Source organism: Gekko japonicus, unplaced genomic scaffold, assembly GCF_001447785.1.
Source record: "Gekko japonicus isolate JY-2015 unplaced genomic scaffold, Gekko_japonicus_V1.1 scaffold794, whole genome shotgun sequence".
Lineage (NCBI taxonomy): Eukaryota > Metazoa > Chordata > Lepidosauria > Squamata > Gekkonidae > Gekko > Gekko japonicus.
Genome location: NW_015164692.1, coordinates 202,131 through 221,189, shown reverse-complemented (window position 1 = coordinate 221,189; position 19,059 = coordinate 202,131). Strand labels below are relative to the sequence as shown.

At 44.4% G+C, this 19,059-nt stretch overlaps 1 protein-coding gene across 4 annotated transcripts in view; it reads left to right on the top strand.

Annotated features, from left to right (window-relative positions):
• Positions 1-19,059, top strand: part of PHKB (phosphorylase kinase, beta) — a 194,525-nt gene that overhangs the window by 58,356 nt on the left and 117,110 nt on the right. For all 4 annotated transcript variants that reach the window (XM_015409423.1, XM_015409421.1, XM_015409420.1 and 1 more), the window contains 2 exons: positions 1,197-1,277; positions 8,487-8,602. In XM_015409423.1, the coding sequence (XP_015264909.1) occupies positions 1,197-1,277; positions 8,487-8,602 (197 nt within the window). The remainder of the gene's footprint in view (positions 1-1,196; positions 1,278-8,486; positions 8,603-19,059) is intronic.

The following is a 19,059-nucleotide window of genomic DNA, read 5'->3' as shown; positions in this document are numbered from 1 at the left end:
AGCCGCACTCCTTGGAGGGATTCTCATGATTTCTGTGCTTTCTAATATCGTACAGGTCAGGGGGTCAGCAGCCTGTGGCTCCGGACCCGAGTGCGGCTCAGAACGAATGCAGATATTGCTCTCTAAAAAGAAAATTAAATCTTAGTGCTAAGGTATCTTGGGGGAGTAGGTAGGATGCTTGAAAAACCACTATGTGAAGGGTATGGGAGACAAAGGTTTCTATGAGCTTAGCGATGCTTTATAGCAAAGAAACTGACACAGGTGAATGGTTGCTAGTAATCTAAGTGTGACCCATGTGCAGATTCATGTTGGTATACTAAAACCATTGTGCAGGGCGTAGTGGTTTGTGTAGTGGCTTGGTGTAGTGGTTAGGAGCGTGGACTCTTAGCTGGGAGAACCGGGTTTGAGTCCCTACTCCTCCACGTGCAGCTGCTGGCATGACCTTGGGTCAGTCACAAGTTCTTTCAGAGCTGTTCTCTCAAGGGCAGTTCTCAAGAGAGCTCTCTCAGCCCCACCTACCTCACAGGGTGTCTGTTCTGGGGAGGGGGAGGGAAAGGAGTTTGTAAGCCACTCTGAGACTCCTTCAGGTAGTGAAGGGGGTATAAATTCAGTCTCCTCGTCCTCCTCCTCCTCCTCCTCCTCCTCCTCCTCCTGCTGCTGTGTGTACTTGTTGTAAGACCCGGTGCGTGCCACTTCCTAATTAAAGGACTCACAATCACCAGTGTTCGAGCTGCTGAAACGTTATGGATGGTCACTTATCAATAACGTGAAATCATATAGATCCACTTACACAGATGAGACATTTCATACTGGCTCTTGGCTGATCTCCTGCCCTGAATTCTGACATACTTTTGGCTCCTCGGTTATAAAAAGCAGCCGGGCCCTGACGCAGGTACTGCACAAAGAGGAGAGAGTTCATTAAAAAAAATCAAGCCAGTGCCTTTTAGCCAGGTGGAAGCTTATAGACTCTGCAGACAAGGGCACACATCAATTATTTATCTGCTGTGATTGTTCCTGCTCCCTGTGTCAATTTCTCTGTAATCACTTACATCCTTGACAAAGCAGTCCATTGGGCTTCTCATTAAAGAGGAGACGCAAAAACGACATGCAGACCTAAGAGGCAATTTTGACTCAGGGAATATTTGTTTTACCAACAGTCCATTTTGTGCTCTTTCCCCCCCCCCTCCCGGCTTCAGATAAATGCTGTGTCGCTGTTTCTCCTCTACCTGGTGGAAATGATATCATCTGGCCTGCAGATTATCTACAACACAGACGAGGTATGAATAAAGCAGTTCCCTTCCCTTGTAAAACATGCTGAAGTGTTCATAACAGGCTACATAAATTAAACCAAACAATGGCAGACTGTTTCCTCATGCTGAAGAATCCTTCCAGGATGCAAATTTTAATGAAACCGGAGCAAACAATTTTCTTCTTACGGCGTGAGGTATGGCAGGAAACTATTTTCTTTCTTTTCCGCAGACGTAACTCATGTAAAGCAAAGCTGGGTCATAAAACATTATAGCTTCCAAACAGCATATTTATCGGGGTCTCATATAAACATCCATAAATTTCCGACGATTGCAATCCATCTGATTTGGTCTTTTCTTTGCCTTAATCAGTAGCAAAAAGTAATATAATCCAGTGGGTAACATTTGAGTTTTTTTAAAAACATTCTTGCCCCAGTCCTTGTATATGCTCTGGTGCATTCATGGAGCTCTTCTGCCTTCAGAGCCAGTTTGGTGTAGTGGTTAAGGGCGCAGACTCTAATCTAGAAGAACCGGGTTTGATTCCCCACTCCTCCAGTTGCAGCTGCTGGATGACCTTGGGCAAGCCATAGTTCTGTCAGAGCTGTTCTCTCAAGAGCAGTTCTCGAAAGAGCTCTCTCAGCCCCACCTACCTCACAGGGTGTCTGTTGTGGGGAGGGGAAGGGAAAGGAGTTTGTAAACTGCTCTGAGACTCCGAGTGAAGGGCAGTTTGTAAATCCAATCTCCTCTTCTACTTCAGTGGCTTTCTTTGCTGACTCACAACGCAATCCTAAAAGCAGTTTCCTGGGAGTAAGCCCCATTGAATAGGCCCGAGTAGGCCTACTTAGGATGGCATTGTAAGTGTCCTTTACCGTGACTTCCATGGCACCTCATTCTTAAAAAGGTTTTCTTGAAGCTGCACGTCTGCAGTGGAGCACTAAAGTGAATGAGAGTGGGGAGCTTCATACATGCTCTGAATCCCTCGCATTAAGAATAGATTGCAGTATTGGAGTGCATTTTTAAAAACATTCAGCTGTGCTGCTCAGCAGTGTGCTTGGCAAAGTAAACCCCCTCATAAATCAGACTTCAAAACCGAAGGAAAAACGTATTCGCCCACTCACAATCCTGTCGGGTACGTTTCCCAGAAGTCAACATATGTGATCAAACTCTTCCTAAATTGTCTGCATTCTGTCCTGCACATCGCCTTGTGCTTGTCGAGGTCCAGTTCTCATTTGCATCCACGGGCCAACTCTCTGAACGAGTTTTCTGAACACGTACGTAAACAAATGCATTTGTCTTTATAGACAGTCTGCATGACAGTCTGTGGATTGTAGCGAGATATTTTTAAAATTGGTTTTCACTTCCCAGGGTCATATTTTAAAGCAAATAAGGTGGGGAACCAGGAATTTTTTTTTTCTCTTGGCCAACAACATACTTGGTTGCAGTTTCAAAATGTTCTAGCAGCAGGGAATGAACTTATCTGCTGGATTCACTGGCCTGTCTCTTGACAGCCAGGGTTTGAATGGAGAAACCCTGATTGAAATCCCTGCTCAGCCTTGAAGCTCCATGAATGGCCTGAGGCAAGTCATTATCTTTCAAGTTAAATTTACTCCTGTGGTTAGTGAAAGGACAACATTAAATAATCCAGGGAAGCTGCCCTGAGCTCTAGGAAGGGAGGGATGGATCCTTTCCCCAAGTCCCAGGGCACTTTGTGGAAACAGGCTATGTAGGTGACCTCCAAGCTGTCTTTAAAATATGATTATTTTTTTGCTTTCATCCAATGACCTCCAAGCTGTCTTTAAAATATGATTCTTATTTTTTTTGCTTTCATCCCGTTTTCATTCGTAACCTTCCATTTGCCCACTAATCCCACACAGACTGAACCCGGATGGCGAATCATAACACTACAGGACTCCTTTTAAAAGAACATAAAAGCCACAATCGGGAATATAATTTGTCTTCAGTAGAACGAAGTTATGAGTTTGATTTCTGCTCTCTTATAGAAAATTGAGGACCGCGGTGGCTCGGAGGTTAAGATGCTGAGCTGCAGACTGGAAGGTCCGTAGTTCGGCAGTTCGAGACCCGAGCGCCCCGTGACGGAGTGAGCTCCCACGTTAACTCACTGAAAATGTCGAGACAGTGTGTGACTGCAATAAAAAAGGCCAATGCTAGGCTGGGGATTATTAGGAAGGGTATTGAAAACAGATCAGCCAATATCATAATGCCCCTATATAAATCAATGGTGCGACCTCATTTGGAATACTGTGTGCAGTTCTGGTCACCACACCTTAAAAAGGATATTATAGCTTTGGAAAAAGTGCAGAAAAGGGCAACTCGAATGATAAAAGGGTTGGAACACTTTCCCTATGAGGAAAGGTTAAAGCGCTTAGGGCTCTTTAGCTTGGAGAAAAGACGACTGAGGGGTGACATGATCGAGGTTTATAAGATTATGCATGGGAAAGAGCAGGTAAAGAAAGAGGTACTTTTCTCCCTTTCTCACAATACAAGAACCCGTGGGCACTCCATGAAATTGCTGAGCGGTCGGGTTAGAACGGATAAAAGGAAGTACTTCTTCACCCAAAGAGTGATTAACACATGGAATTCACTGCCACAGGAAGTGGTGGGTGCTACAAGCATGGACGGCTTCAAAAGGGAATTAGATAAGCATATGGAGCAGAGGTCCATCAGTGGCTATTAGCCACAAGGTATAGCTAGGGGCTCTGGGGCAAGTGATGCTCTGTCTTCTTGGTGCTTGGGGGGGGGGTCAACAGTGGGAGTCGGATATGACTGGCTTTCGCACAAGGGAAACCTTTACCTATAGAAAACTGCCTTGTTGTATTTTGTTTTTGTTGTTATCATTATTACCATATTTACCCAAAAGGAAGACTGTCCTGAATGACCCCCTCCAATGACTTTACACGTAGGGTTTTTAAAAAGAAAATTATTATTGTACAGACCTTTAACTTGTACGCAAATTTAAGATGACCCCAGTCTTCCTTTCAGGTAAACAGACATGTGATAATACACTTAATATTGCATTAAGTGTGGTACAGATTTAAGCCGCACATAAAATACGCGAGATCCTTTTCATGGCTTACTATCTGTGCTGCAATTCATGTGTCTGCATAGTTGAAGGCTGCAATTCAAAACACTGGGCCCACCGAGCTCTGGAGAATTTACTTCTCCAAAAACACACCTCGGACGGCAGGCTTAGAAATGTCCGCCCTTCATACAGTCATCTTTTAGTTTTAAGGCAAGAAGAATTTATACAATTTATTTATAAAATGCCTCTTGTGCAACTATAAATCGTGCTCAGATGTAAAGCTGTGGTCCTCTCGGCTACCGTGTTGCACAGAAAGAGGCAAAATCTATTGCCAAGAAAGGCTGCAGATACCTACTCCCTTACGTACTATTTCCGTCCAGAACTGTGGCTGAGGCAGTGCATGTCAGTATAAAGTTTAGTTCAAAGCTGTCAGGTGTTAATGCTTCCCTCGCACAAAATAACTAAACACCCTCGTGCCGAAGCGCATCGATCAATTTTCTTACTGCAGTACAGGCCAGCTGGGTATTCCGTATGATTACGAGAACTGTGGAACGGTCGTCACTTCTAATCCAAGCAGCTAATGATCTCAGGTGCAGACGGAGCTTGGCGCAGCCTGCAGCTGCTCCTCCGGCCTTGAGATATTAAAAAAAAATAAATCCTGCAAGTCCTGTAAGATGCTGCACTTTGTACACTTATGTACGCAAAGCTCATATGCACACCTGATACATCTTGGCTCTCGTCCGTAATCAGTCATGCCATTGCAAGTTGGGGGCTTGAGCTACCCAGGGAAGCGGTGGCCTTGTTGGGTCAGATCCTGGGTGGTTTCAAGTTCTTGGTCAAGGGAGATGACGTGTGTTTCTCCCAGCTCTGGTACAAGCTGGATACTACTTCTGCTCATGCTACAGAATGGATCCGACATGGCTAGAGTGCGGCCTGATCATTAGCTAGCTGCCTGTTTGCTGGCCAGCATTCATACGTACAGGGAATCCAGCTGTGGGCTGGTTTGCACCACCCCAAACTGAGCCTGTGCGCTGGTCATTCCAGATAGGCAACAGTCCCCCATGTTGACAAAGCTGTGATCTGACATTTCCATCCTACAAGTGAAGCCAGTGTTTAGCATATGTCAAGAATTGCATATTTTCAGTGGGCTGAGCTCTATGGGTCCCTAAGCGATCCGTCAATGGCAGTGTCACCCCAATTTTAATCTTTCTCGAATCAATGGATTGCACTGCATTGGATTGCACTGTTCCTTCACAAGCATTTTTTCTTAGTAAATAGCAGTTATGGAGGATGCTAATTCATTCCCATTCAGAATTAGATAAGCCTATGGAGCAGAGGTCCATCAGTGGCTATTAGCCACAAGGTATAGATAGGGACTCTGGGGCAAGTGATGCTCTGTCTTCTTGGTGCTTGAGGGGGGGGGGTCAACAGTGGGAGGGCTTCTAATGTCCTGGCCCCACTGGTGGACCTCCTGATGGCACTGGTATTTCTGGCCACTTCTTATGTTCTTATCCCTGGGGTCATTTTTCTAACCTCAGACATCTCCCCAGAGCTGCTGTTTAGCTCGAACATGTATCCCCCCCCCCAGGTGGCTTCAGAGGACTGTTTGAGGTTGAGAAAACTGGAAGAAGGAGGGATAGAGTTATCTTCCTGTGCCCCAGCCCCAGTCTAAATTGGGGGGACCTCTCATGCCCGTTTGTTAATAATAATGCTTGTTGGGTCCATGGTCATTATCAGATGATAATATTTATAGCAACTAAATAGCATATGGTGGATGTTCAGGGTGCTTCACATATATTCTACCTTTAATCATTCCCATATGTTAATATTTACAACAACCCTGTAGGTATTCTTACCCCAGTTTGCAGAGACAGCCCAGATAGTGTAATGGGTTTTCAGATGGCCGCTAAGAACTGATCTGGGCATTATTTGAATAGGTAGATGAGTCTCTTTCAATACTCTGATACTTTTGGGGACCTTTTTCTTTCTTTTTTAAAATCATCCTTTCATTTCACATTTTGACAATTCATTTGCGGAGGATGTTATGCCTATTGAATAAAGCAAAGCAATTTGCTATTTAGCCTTTTTTTCCCCTTGGCGGTAAATGACTGGCCTCTGGTAGTCGAAGAAAACGCTGAGCAAGTTGTAAATGGTTGGGTAAATTTAATGGGGTTTGTCCTCCTATGCAGAACAGCAATATTAGTTACATCCTTACAAACAGCAACCCCCTCCCCGCCTCCCCTTATTTCCAGTTTCCTATTCAGGTAACAAATCTGTACAACACCCTGTACTTGTAAGGTGCTCACAGTGTTCCATATGTGAATGTCATTTCAAAGCTCCACATGTAAAATGGCAATTTATGTAATTTATTTTTTAAGAAAACAAAATCCGGAGGCGAGATATTGATTGACAGTGGATCGATTCGAAAGCTTGGGTGTTGGCTCCAAAGATTTCTTTCCGTGAAAGGAAAGACTCCTTTCATGAGTGGAAGGCTACCTGTGAATATTGTTCCATGTGATGGATTCAAGCCTATGCCTCAGATGGTCTGTGGAGTAAAAGCCCTGTAAATTAAAAAAAATAATCAGTTCAGTCTGATCATAAACATCAGGGGATGGCCTTCGCTTCTGTGCCCCATTCATTGGTACTCCGAGGCAGCTGGTTGGCTGCTGTGTGAAACAGGTTGCTGGACTAGATGGACCAGTGGTCTGATCCCCCGGGGCCCTGCTGATGGAAATATGCCCCATCTTAAAAATATTAAAATATCGGCCCAGGGCAAGAATTGCAGCGGCTGATCTGGAATGTTAACAAAAATTCGTCCACATTGCAAGACGAAAGGCAGCGAATGGCTAGGTCCACTTGAAAAATCAACGTGGCAGCCGCAAAGCCAAGGTGACTTTGGAATTCCCTTTAAAAAAAACTATGTTTATACCACTTCTCATGGTTTCCATGTAAGCAGCCAAGTTTCCACGTTCCTCTGCTGCATGCGTCCCACCTCCCACCGCAGTGCCAGATTTTCTTCATTTCGGTTTATGAAGAATGCTGTTAAACCTGTGGTTACAGATGCACAGATGGCAGTCATGGCTGGCAGCTAGGAAATTTCTGCCGTAGGCTGGCTCCCTTGGCTAGGAATAAAATCATTCGCAAAACATAATTGCCTGTAGGCTCTGGAAATAGCCAGCGACACTTTTCAGACATGAAACTGTTGTTATAACCAAGCAAAAGCTAGGCAGGATTACAATGGCAGCTGTGACTGGGTGGGTGGCTGGCTGGCTAATATTAGAGGAGGAAAAAAAACATGAAACAGGGCAGGAAGCCAGTCTGGACTGGGAAATATACCATTGCTGTAGCAGTTTTGGGCTTCCCTGTCTTTCTCTTGACATCAGAGCAGGTAGAGAGAGAAGTACTTTTCTCCCTTTCTCACAGTACAAGAACTTGTGGGCACTCGATGAAATTGCTGAGCAGTTAGGTTAGAACAGATAAACGGAAGTCCTTCTTCACCCAAAGAGTGATTAACACATGGAATTCCCTGCCACAGGAGGTGGAGGTGGCTACAAGCATGGACGGCTTCAAGAGGGAATTAGATAAATAAATGGAGCAGAGGTCCATCAGTGGCTATTAGCCACAAGGTATAGATAGGGACTCTGGGGCAAGTGATGCTCTGTCATCTTGGTGCTTGGGGGGGCAACAGTGGGAGAGGTTCTAGTGCCCTGGCCCCACTGCTGGACCTCCTGATGGCACCTGGTATTTTTGGCCACTGTGTGACAGAGTGTTGGACTAGATGGGCCATTGGCCTGATCCAGCATTGGCCTCTCTTATGTTCTTAACCCCACCAAGAGAGTTGTGGAGAGGGGAGACTGGCATAGGAATCCCTAATGACAGTTACCAATCAGAGCAGCACTGAAGGATAGTAGACTGAGAAGATGAAGCATGGGCTGGTTTGGAGAAGAGAGGGCCATCCAGAATAGCGAGTGGAGTCGGCTGTGGGCAAACACCACCTGAATGCTTTTTTGCAACCCTGGTATAAAGGATTAAAGCATGTCATCTTAATGCTTGGTCGTATGTGTCTTGATCTGTGCTCACATGAATACGAAGTTGAAGTAAATAACGAGAGCATTTAATGTGGATGAAATATCGGTACATTTCAACCCTTCTGTATTTCTCCACCCACATTCCCCATTATCTCTGTCCACCTTCTTTAGGTATCCTTCATTCAAAACCTCGTATTTTGTGTTGAAAGAGCATACCGGGTCCCAGATTTTGGTGTGTGGGAAAGAGGAAGCAAGTATAACAACGGCAGCACTGAACTGCATTCAAGGTAATTTGGGGGAATGTTTTTGGTTCTTTACCCACCTTTCGGAGGAAAGATTATGTATATGAATTCTTTAAAAAGGTCAAAACAGTTTCTACAGCATAATATTTTTAACATACTTTGAGGTCGGGTGGGGTGGGGAGATGTGTGTTGGATCCATTTGGAGTCAACAAGTTGAGGCTTGTCAGGAGTCACAAAGGGGGGGATTTGGAAATTTTTAAACCCCCCTGTGACGTCCCCTTATCTGGGGAGGCCTGGTTTCACTTTAAAGTGTTCTTTTTATTTTGTTCAACTGGGTAGGTTAGGCTGCCACCAGGAAATTTTAGGCTTTCCAAACCTTTATACTTTCTTTTGGCTATCACTGGAGATAGGTAGGTCGGGTTTTAAGTCTCATGAGGGTCTATGTGTTTCCTGAGAAATTATTTCTTTCAGAGCTGGCAGACTTAAATAAAAGAAGATTTATTGAAACAGTTCATAAATAAAAGTGTAGAACAATGTAGCCAGTAATGTGAATAATTTTAACAATTTCGTTGTGTCTCACACAAGATCTGCTCCCTTTTTGACAGGGATTTTTCAAGTAACTTTGTAACTCATTACTCAGGGTCATATACGTTTCCTATTTCACTCCAGTCTGTCACTCAGACTTTCATTTAACTTTTGTTTCCTTATACATTCAACTTTTCTTCATACACAGAACTTAACTCTTGTATCACACACAAGACTGTCTCTCTCCCTCAGACCTCAGAACGAACTAACTTATCAACTGTCTTTATCAACTGTCAAACCTCTAACTGTCACTCTTGAAGGACATACCCATTCATCCACTCAGAAACCCTTTCTAAAACCCCTCCCCCTCTCTGTCAATCACCAATCACACCACACTTGTCTCTTCAAGCACTCTAGTCCATCACACAGCCATGCAACCAAACTTTTAAAGAGACACACACACATATAAAACAAGGAATCATTACACCCCCACTCAAAAAACCTTTCCCCTCTGCGTTCAGATAAGCTCTCACAAGCATGACAGGTTAATTCCTCCTCCACCACTGCCACCCCCTCCCTTAAACTGACATTCAACTGCTCTCAATTTTTCTCTGGAGCATTTTAGTCCTCCCCAGGTCCCTCCTTCCACTTTGAGAAGTAAATAGAGTTGTATTATTCTGCATGCTTGGGGGTATGTAGAGATCCTGGCTGGTGGGTGGCCTGGTTTGGCCACTTTCATTGTCCACTTGGGGGGGGGGCAGCCGTGGAGAATGGACCGACAACAGTAGCAATATTTTTATTGTATCTTGATATACTGTAATAAAATTTAAAAAAAATTAAAAGTGCCTTTCACATGTTGCTGGATCCCATCTCCATTTGTATAGTGTGCTCGTTTCCATGCTGCTTCTGATTTGAATGCCATAATTTGCGTTCTCTTGGACATAATAGGGGTGCATTGTGTAAAGAGTATATCCTGCCTTGTTATTGCCCTCCTCTGAAATGACAGATTACTCCCCTACCATGCTGAAGTGAGCTTCCTGAAGCCACTTCTCTTCCCATCCAGTGATAATTTTAAGTATCAGGTGAATGACCCCCATAGTTTTTAAGTATAACTCTGAAGATCAGCCCCATACTCTTCAATTCCAGGCATGTTCAAACAGGTGTACCTTACGGTTCATGTAGCTGAATCATTACAGACTCCTGGATAATATAAAACATCCACGGTCCATCCGCTCCCTGTGTTAAAAATACCAATATTCTTTGTAACTGTGTTCTTTTTTTATTACCCATACCCTTTTGAAATAAAATTCTGAAATTATACGTTACCTCTGTTTGTGCTCCATTAGCGGTGAAGTCAGTAGAACTGTGGCCTTTTAAAGATGACAACTGCAATAATTTCCTTGGGAAAATAGCTTACAAAATACTGTAGACTAAAAGAGAAGTCACAATGACAGTTGTTATATATAAAAATTTTGCTGTATTGGTTTGGTGCGTTTATTTCAGTGTGCAGTAACATTAAGAGAGTCAGGTGGGCGCTTGTGTCTGCAATTTTAGGTATTTTGTAACTTCTTCTTGCAATAAAAATGAAATACTTGTATTAAGTTTAGCTGTTCCCTTTCATTGCTTTGGTATCTGTTAAAATTACATGGGTAATGTTAAGTCGGGACTCTACACTGTTTCCTTATATCTTAAACTATAACTTTTTAAAAACTGTCAGCCTGTAGTCCTTTCATTTGAGTTCAGTGGGTATATTCAGGGAATGTATTACGATCATAAACCAGGAGTTTCTGCTGTGGAGAGATGGTGTGTTTGTGCAGCACAAGTCAAGTGTGAGATATTCAGACAGGGTGTAAGAAGAGGGAAAATTATATGATAATCTACCCAGGTATGTTGTTGTGTTGCATCGATGCAATGAACATGAAATTAAGCAAACTCTGGAGTGTGATGGAAGACAGGAGGGCCTGGCATGATGTGGTCCATGGGGTCGTGAAGAGTCGGACTTGACTGTGCGACTGAACAACAACAAAAATGTTGTGGTACTGCCAGGCACCTATTGTTGAGGGGGCCTTCCAACTTAGAGCACTCATGCTAGCACGAAAAAGGAAAGTTAAGGATAACCAGCTGAATCAGGTGGAACATCAGCAAGTGTAGCACATACCAATAATGAAATTATGATAATTTGTGGCATGTTCTTGCTAACATTTCTGGATTCCATATTTGGTAGTGCTGAAGAAGGATGATCTTGGAGATGTTTGTGTTTGACATATCCAAGGCCTGATTAGATCATGTTGCCATAATACAAGCCAGTGCATTCTGCTTTTAAGTTGCTTAACTTGATGGTTTTATGGTTTTAGTGTTAGATCGGGTTGTATTTTTAGATATGTTGGCCCCGAGGATGACCAATAAGTCCAAAGCAGGGTGTAAATTGGTTTATGCGTTGATTAAATAACCATTGTAGATTGACTAATGTCTTGGAAAGTTATATGATAAGATTGCCAGTCCGAGTCTTGAAAGCTGTAGGGCCCAGTCAGGCTGGATTTCCCCCCCTTGCACTCCGGATTTGTGGCGCAGCAATAAAATTCTGATTAATACGCCTACTGAATCTTGAGTTGAGCAAATCTGTAGCCGGTTTACTTTCTGATGAGGTAACAATACAAAGAAAAAAATTGTTTCCCACTGAGTATGGAAAAGAGAATCCTGCCCATCATTCAGTAGGTGGAAGCAGGATTGTGACAGATCACAGCCTATGATCCATAGATGTTCATTGTACAGAATCTCATTGGTACAAAGAAGTAGGGTTACCAGCTCTGTCTTGAGAAATACCTGGAGATTTGGAGGTGGGGCCTGGGGAGGGCATGGTTTGGGGGAGGGATATCAGCTGGGTACTATGTCCTGGAGTCCATCCTCCAAAGCAGCTAGTTCCTCCAGGGGAATTAATCTCTGTTGTCTGGAGATCAGTTGTAATTGGGGTGTGTGTGTCTCCAGGCCCCACCTAGAGGTTGAAGCCAAAAGAGAGAGATCACGGAAGGAGGTGGAAATCTAAACAAAACATCTGTGACAAAAATATCACTGAAAATGTCGAGACAGTGTGTGACTGCAATAAAGAAGGCCAATGCTATGCTGGGGATTATTAGGAAGGGTATTGTAAACAGATCAGCCAATATCATAATGCCGCTATATAAATCAATGGTGCGACCTCATTTGGAATACTGTGTGCAGTTCTGGTCACCACACCTTAAAAAGGATATTATAGCTTTGGAAAAAGTGCAGAAAAGGGCAACTCGAATGATAAAAGGGTTGGAACACTTTCCCTATGAGGAAAGGTTAAAGCGCTTAGGGCTCTTTAGCTTGGAGAAACGACGACTGAGGGGTGACATGATTGAGGTTTATAAGATTATGCATGGGAAAGAGCAGGTAGAGAAAGAGGTACTTTTCTCCCTTTCTCACAATACAAGAACTCGTGGGCACTCCATGAAACTGCAGAGCGGTCAGGTTAGAACGGATAAAAGGAAGTACTTCTTCACCCAAAGAGTGATTAACACATGGAATTCACTGCCACAGGAAGTGGTGGCGGCTACAAGAATGGACGGCTTCAAAAGGGAATTAGATAAGCATATGGAACAGAGGTCCGTCAGTGGATATTAGCCACAAGGTATAGATTGGGGCTCTGGGGCAAGTGATGCTCTGTCTTCTTGGTGCTTGGGGGGGTCAACAGTGGGAGGGCTTCTAATGTCCTGGCCCACTGCTGGACCTCCTGATGGCACTGGTATTTCTGGCCACTGTGTGACACAGAGTGTTGGACTGGATGGGCCTTTGGCCTGATCCAACATTGCCGTCTCTTATGTTCTTATGTTCAATGAAGATGATATGCAAAATTGTTTACTATAATAATTCTGTAGAAAACTCTCTTCTTATATCGCTCACACACAACGGATTTTGCGCCATGTAAAAAAAAATCCGTTTCACAGGATGGCTTTATGTGAGCGTGTAGCAATTACAATTCTTATCCATTTCCACTTATCGGCTCTTGAAGGAGACATCCCATGTTGACTCTCTGATATCAGAACCCAAGGGCATGGGGAGGGCACGGTTTGGCCGAGGGGAGGGACATCAGCTGGGTACTGTGTCACAGAGTCCACCCTCCAAAGCAGCTCGTTCCTCCAGGGAACGGGAGCAGCCATCATTCCCGGAGATCTCTTGACCCCTCCTGGAGGTTGGCAACCAAGGCTCCCTCTAAGCTGTTGAGTCTTGTCGAGCAAAAATTCTACTTTGTGAGCTCCTGGCATTAAAGTTGTGAGCGAGCGATTTGGCTGTGGTATAAATTAGTTTGCTCTGGAGCCCTCCTTCCTGAGCTTAGACAAAAATGTGAGCTGGAGGCTAAAAAAATTGTGAGCTAGCTCACACTAACTAAGCTTAGAGGGAACACTGTTGGCAACCCTACCAGAAAGCCAAGGCCTTGTGCAGTCAGTCCAGTATTTGAGTTTCTGTCAGAAACTGATGAACATAGAAATAGCTGTAGTGAGATTTATGAGGGTAGACTCGGCAAGAGACGGGAACCAGGGTGGCTGGTCAGAACAGGGGTCTGAAGTCAGGCCAATCTTTGTTGGGCAGCTATTCCGGCCTTTGTTCATGAACCGGCCAATCGAGGCAAGATTCTGGCCATCCAAGACAACCAGGGATATCGTAAGCTCAGCTGAAAGATGTTCGGGCTGTGTCACTTGGTCAGGTGGACAAGGGCAGGCCATCCCCAGAGCTTTCTTTTCCTGGCCATCACAAGTGCACGGAAGAGATTTTTTCCCCCTGATCATAAACTACCATTGGCCCGAGTCAGTATGACTGTGCTGTGAAAACCATTCAGAATGGTTGCAACCTGTGACTGTGATAATTACGCCAATTTGGTGTAGTGGTTAAGCGCACGGACTCTAATCTAGGAGAACTGGGTTTGATTCCCCACTCCTCCACTTGCACCTGGCTGGATGACCTTGGGCAAGCCATAGTTCTGTCAGAGGTGTTCTTGATAAAGAGCAGTTTCTGTCAGAGCTCTCTCAGCCCCACCTACCCTCACAGGGTGTCTGTTGTGGGGAGGGGAAGGGAAAGGAGTTTGTAAGCCGCTCTGAGACTCCAAGTGAAGGGCGGGGTATAAATCCAGTCTCCTCCTCCTCCTCCTCTTCTTCTTCTCCTCCTCCTCCTCCTCAGCCCAGTCTGTAGCTACAATGGTGATGCTGTTTTGCATGTATTCAAGGTCAGCACCTGATTCACCCAGGGCTGAAAGGCTTTGTTTGGATGGAACTCCGCCTGATAGTATTCCGTGCACACACCGTGGCTCTTGCTGCTGAATTTTCAGCACAGGGTCTGCAGACTTCCCACTAACTTTCGATAAGCAAGCTTTGTAACATCTTTTCGGAATCTTGACGCTTCTCTCCCATGTGTTCAGGCTCCTGAAATATTCATTTGTCCTGTAACCATTTTGATCAAGCTGTTTCCGAGCATCTGCCGAATACCTCTGCAGAAACATTTTTTGACGTCTCCCATCTGTGTTGCTCATAATGGGGGTGTTTCTGAGACTCGGTGTCTTCATACTCCAAGGCTTAAAAGGCGCCGGAATCTTTAACTTCTTCTCCTTTGTTCTGCAGCTAATATACTGCTGTCATGTTGTCTGCCCCTATTAAGGTTATTTTGTTTGTTCATCTGCCTGGCTGGCTTTTTTAATGCAACTTTCAGTCCCTAACACCTTATGTATGATTTCTTTTTTGATGCTCTTCAGCACCATTGCCAGAAATGCACAGTTTGTGAACACAGGGAGATTTATAAATTGAATACAGAAGGTGTTTCTGAGCATTTCTGAAACAGGATCCACATTTTGCAACTGAGTTGTTTTTTGGGGTGTTTTTTTCAGTGCCTTCTAATTGACTTCCTTTGTTTCCTAGCTGAAAATGCCTCCCTTGCCCCAGTATCTAGTCTCTTGGGGTTACTTTCAATCACTTAATTAGTTCTGGCTAGAAGCCATCAATGTCCTGAATGAATGAAGAGTTCGACATTCAGTTTTCTGTGAGTGATGAACCGCTGGGCTAGATGAACAGTCCATCAACAAATATATACACTGCAAAAACCTTTTTTATAAGTGTTCTGTATGTTGCATGTTATAAAGTGCATTGTGTATTATTCATAATATTCTAAAACAGGTATATATTCATTACATGCAATATCAACAATAATAATCAGTTTGTACAATCTAATAGCTACCAGGGCTAGATAAACAGCCAGGTTGGGAGGCAGCTTGAAGAATTATGGCTGTCTGGAAGTTAAGAGTGATCTTCATTCCGGAACTATCACTCCTTGCAATTTTGAAAAATTTAACTCGCTTCCAAAGTGCTCTAGGCTTTGATCAGGTTTGTCACGGAGATCCAGCGATAATATGCTTTTGACTGTGTCTTAAGACTGAGCAGTAAGAAGAAACCCAGATCTATATCTAAAATTACATCTAAAATGCTTAAAGCAGCTCACAACAAAATAAAGATATACATTAATAAAATATAAAGCATAAGTTTAACCAATTTTAAAATAATACAATCTGGCATTATTAAGCAAAGAGCAGAAATTTTTAAAATCGTTTGCCTCAGAACTAACTGTACAATTGACTGCATTAAAACTAACTTTACCAGAGCCACATAAATAAAAATAATTGACTGGGGGAAGGAGGAGAGGGTGTCTGTGAAATGCATGGGGAAACAAAAAGGGTTTTACATGTGGCTTAAATCTTAGTATCAGGCATACTGGTGTACAGATAGAATTTAAGAGTGGAGGCGCCACAACCATTAAGGCCTTGTCCTCTGAATGTGACCAACCTCTCGTCTAATGTGGTGATGCCACATGGTGCAGGTATTCTGCAGATGAACTCAGCTGATAGTCTGGTTCCTAAGGAAGTAGACAGTCCTCCAGATGCCCTGCTCCCAGAGGGTGAAGAGCTTAAAGAACCAGCATTTTCAGTTGTACCCATAAATAAATTGGCAGGCAGTTTAGTTCATGCCGAATTTTGGCTTGTGAACAGGTTTGTGCCCATCCCTAGTAAATAATGTGTTCTATAGTGGGCATCAAAGTATACCATCTTTTATTTTGGACTTGCTGCACGTTTCTCTAAAACGGTTGCTCATCTGTTACTGCTACAGAGGTTTGGCACTGAAGATGGTATCCCATCGGACCGGTCAGTCCTGGTTACCTTAATGCGTCTTCACAAGATCTTGGACTTTTCGTCAGCAGAAGGTGGCGGAATTGTGGGATTTCACCACCAGCTCTGATGGCAGCTGCTCCGGGCAGAGTTTTGTAGCCTAATCAGCTTTTCCTTGTTGAACCAATTAGAATTAAATCCCACAAGCCTTTCTTTCCCCCTCCCTTGGCGCAGCTTCTGAAAGGCTTTGAAACCTATTGGTACGATGGTTAGAAATAAAAGAAGCAGTCACAAATCAATGTTTCACGGTAAGCTGTTAATGAAAATGTTCCAACAGGAAGCTATAGTTATAATAAATATGCTGCACGCGGTCCAGCAGCCAGGCTCTTCTTGTTTCCATTCTGCTCGAAGCATCTTCCATGTCATTCTGGCAGAGTCGCCCAGCTAAGGTTGTATTTACATTTGAACTTGATTGGTTTTTTTCTGTCTCGCATTTAGTATCAGCAAGTACCTGCAGTTCTGTGTGCCAGGGGAAGGGAAGTGATTTGGGTCAGGATTTAGCTCTTCCTGTTTGAACTTGCACAGGTTGTCAGATGCAGAGACAACCATTTAAGTACATTGTCCCATCTCTGCACAGATTCCAGGGTCTGTTTGCATAATCAGGCTGTATCTTGGCACTGTGCCATCTGTTCGCATGGCCATTTTATAGAACGGTGTTAAACCCTCTTCCACTGGAAGGACACTGGATCTAGATTAAATTATTGATTTCCACCAATATCCCCTTCCTGCTGCAGAGTCCCCCCCCCCAATGTCATTCTTCAAGGTCCCCTGACCCCATAAGCAGCCTTTCATGGCGATCCATGGGTTGCAGGGGGGCAGGAAAGTGCTCGATTTGCCAAGGATCCAACCCAAAGCGAGTGGCTATGCCGACTGAAAGAATGACGTAAGTGAGCGAAAGATTTACAGCTGCCCATAAACGCTGGAAGATCACTGTGCCCATTTCAGTAAGTAATTTGCCGCCTTTTCAGGTCTCTGTCCCTCAGAATATTAGAAGAACAAAATATATGGACATGGTTACTATCTGAGTAGTTACAGAGTTACTACCCGAGTAATTAACAATCTCAGGATAAGCATGCTGAATGAGAGCAAGCCCAGATGAATCATGCACCCACCTACCAACCATTCTTCATGGGGGAATATTTAATTGGGGACTGGTGGTACTATCCTGTTCACAAAACAGATATTCTCTATACGTCTCAGGGGTGTGTTGATCAAAAATGCCTTGACCTCTAGCCTGCTTACTCTGGAAACTGTCCTAATGAGCCTTTTCCCCAAGCAGAGTGTGTGCTGTGACTGCAAGGAGTCTGAAGGGCATTTAATTCCTCTCCTCCTCCTTCACGGCTCCCTTTCCTGTTTGCACTGCAGAAAACAGAGGTCGGCAAAACAGGGTGGCGTGTGGGTTGCCATGGCAGTGCAAGGGAGTACCGTGCACCTAATCCATCAGCTCTCGGCTGGAGGCAACGTCTCCATTGTACAGACCGAGCTCCGTTTTGAGTAGAGAGTGCCCGACTCTCATCTGAGTTTGCAAAAGTTCTCCATGAGTCATAAGGCTGCAAACGTAACTTTCCCTGAAAAGAGAGTCCCTGCTTGCACAGAACTCTGTTTTGTACTCTCTTCAAAGTTGTCTTTCGTTTCAGAGAACTGTGTTCACCCTTAAATAGCTCAGTGCTTTTTGCCTGGAACTGCCTCCCAGGAAGGCTGCACGCAGCCCTCTCTCTCTTCTTTTAAAGTCCACTTCTTCTGCAGGACCTTTGGCTTAACCTTTTTTGCTTTCTTCTCTACTTTTCCATCTCCCTGTTGCTGTATGAAGCCTTTCTGGGGCTGAATTATAAAGTTTGGTCAGTTGATTGGACTAGCTGCACATTTCTAAGGCTGCCCCCACCACCTTGTGCCAGATATTTTCAGGTTGCCTGTTAGCTGATGTGTGATTGCGGAACATCTGGCTCTGTTATTCACAACAGATGCCTCCCCTACCTCTTTTGTACATTACAGCTACTGTATTGCAAACGCCTTGAGGCAGTGACTTCCTTTCTGCCTGACAGCTCCATGGGATATGTGGGATGACCTTTGACAGCAGTGGCCAAACTGTGGCTCGGGAGCCGCATGCGGCTCTTTCACACATATTGTGCGGCTCCCGGCAGGGCGGTTGGGGAAGCAAAGGGGAGGCATGCCTCCCCGATTGGTCTTCCCTTCCCCAGCCAGTGTTCCCCTCCCTAAGTAGGCTTGAGGTCGGAGGGAGCAGAGAAAGAAAGCAACTTTAACTTTAAATACGTTCTCAAAGCCCCCTCCCCCCCAGCTTGGAGAAGGCATTTCTCTTTAGTGACATTCCTTCGCGTTAAATTTTAGAACCGTGTTTATTTATTTAAAACCTTTGTTAGCTGCCTTTCTGCTTTATAGAACTTGAGGCAGCTTACAATATAAATACAATATGCATCACGAGAACCAGAATTTAAGACCGTAAGAACGTAAGGGAAGCCAGTGTTGGATCAGACCAATGGCCCATCCATTTCAAGATTCTGTCACGCAGTGGCCAAAAATACCAGGTGCCATCAGGAGGTCCAGCAGTGGGGCCACGACACTAGAAGCCCTCCCACTGTTGCCCCCCCCAAGTACCAAGAATACATTGCATCACTTGTCCCAGACCGAGAGTTCCTGTCTATACCTTGTGGCTAATAGCCACTGATGGACCTCTGCTCCATATGTTTATCCAATGTCCTCTTGAAGCCATCCATGCTTATAGCCGCCGCCTCCT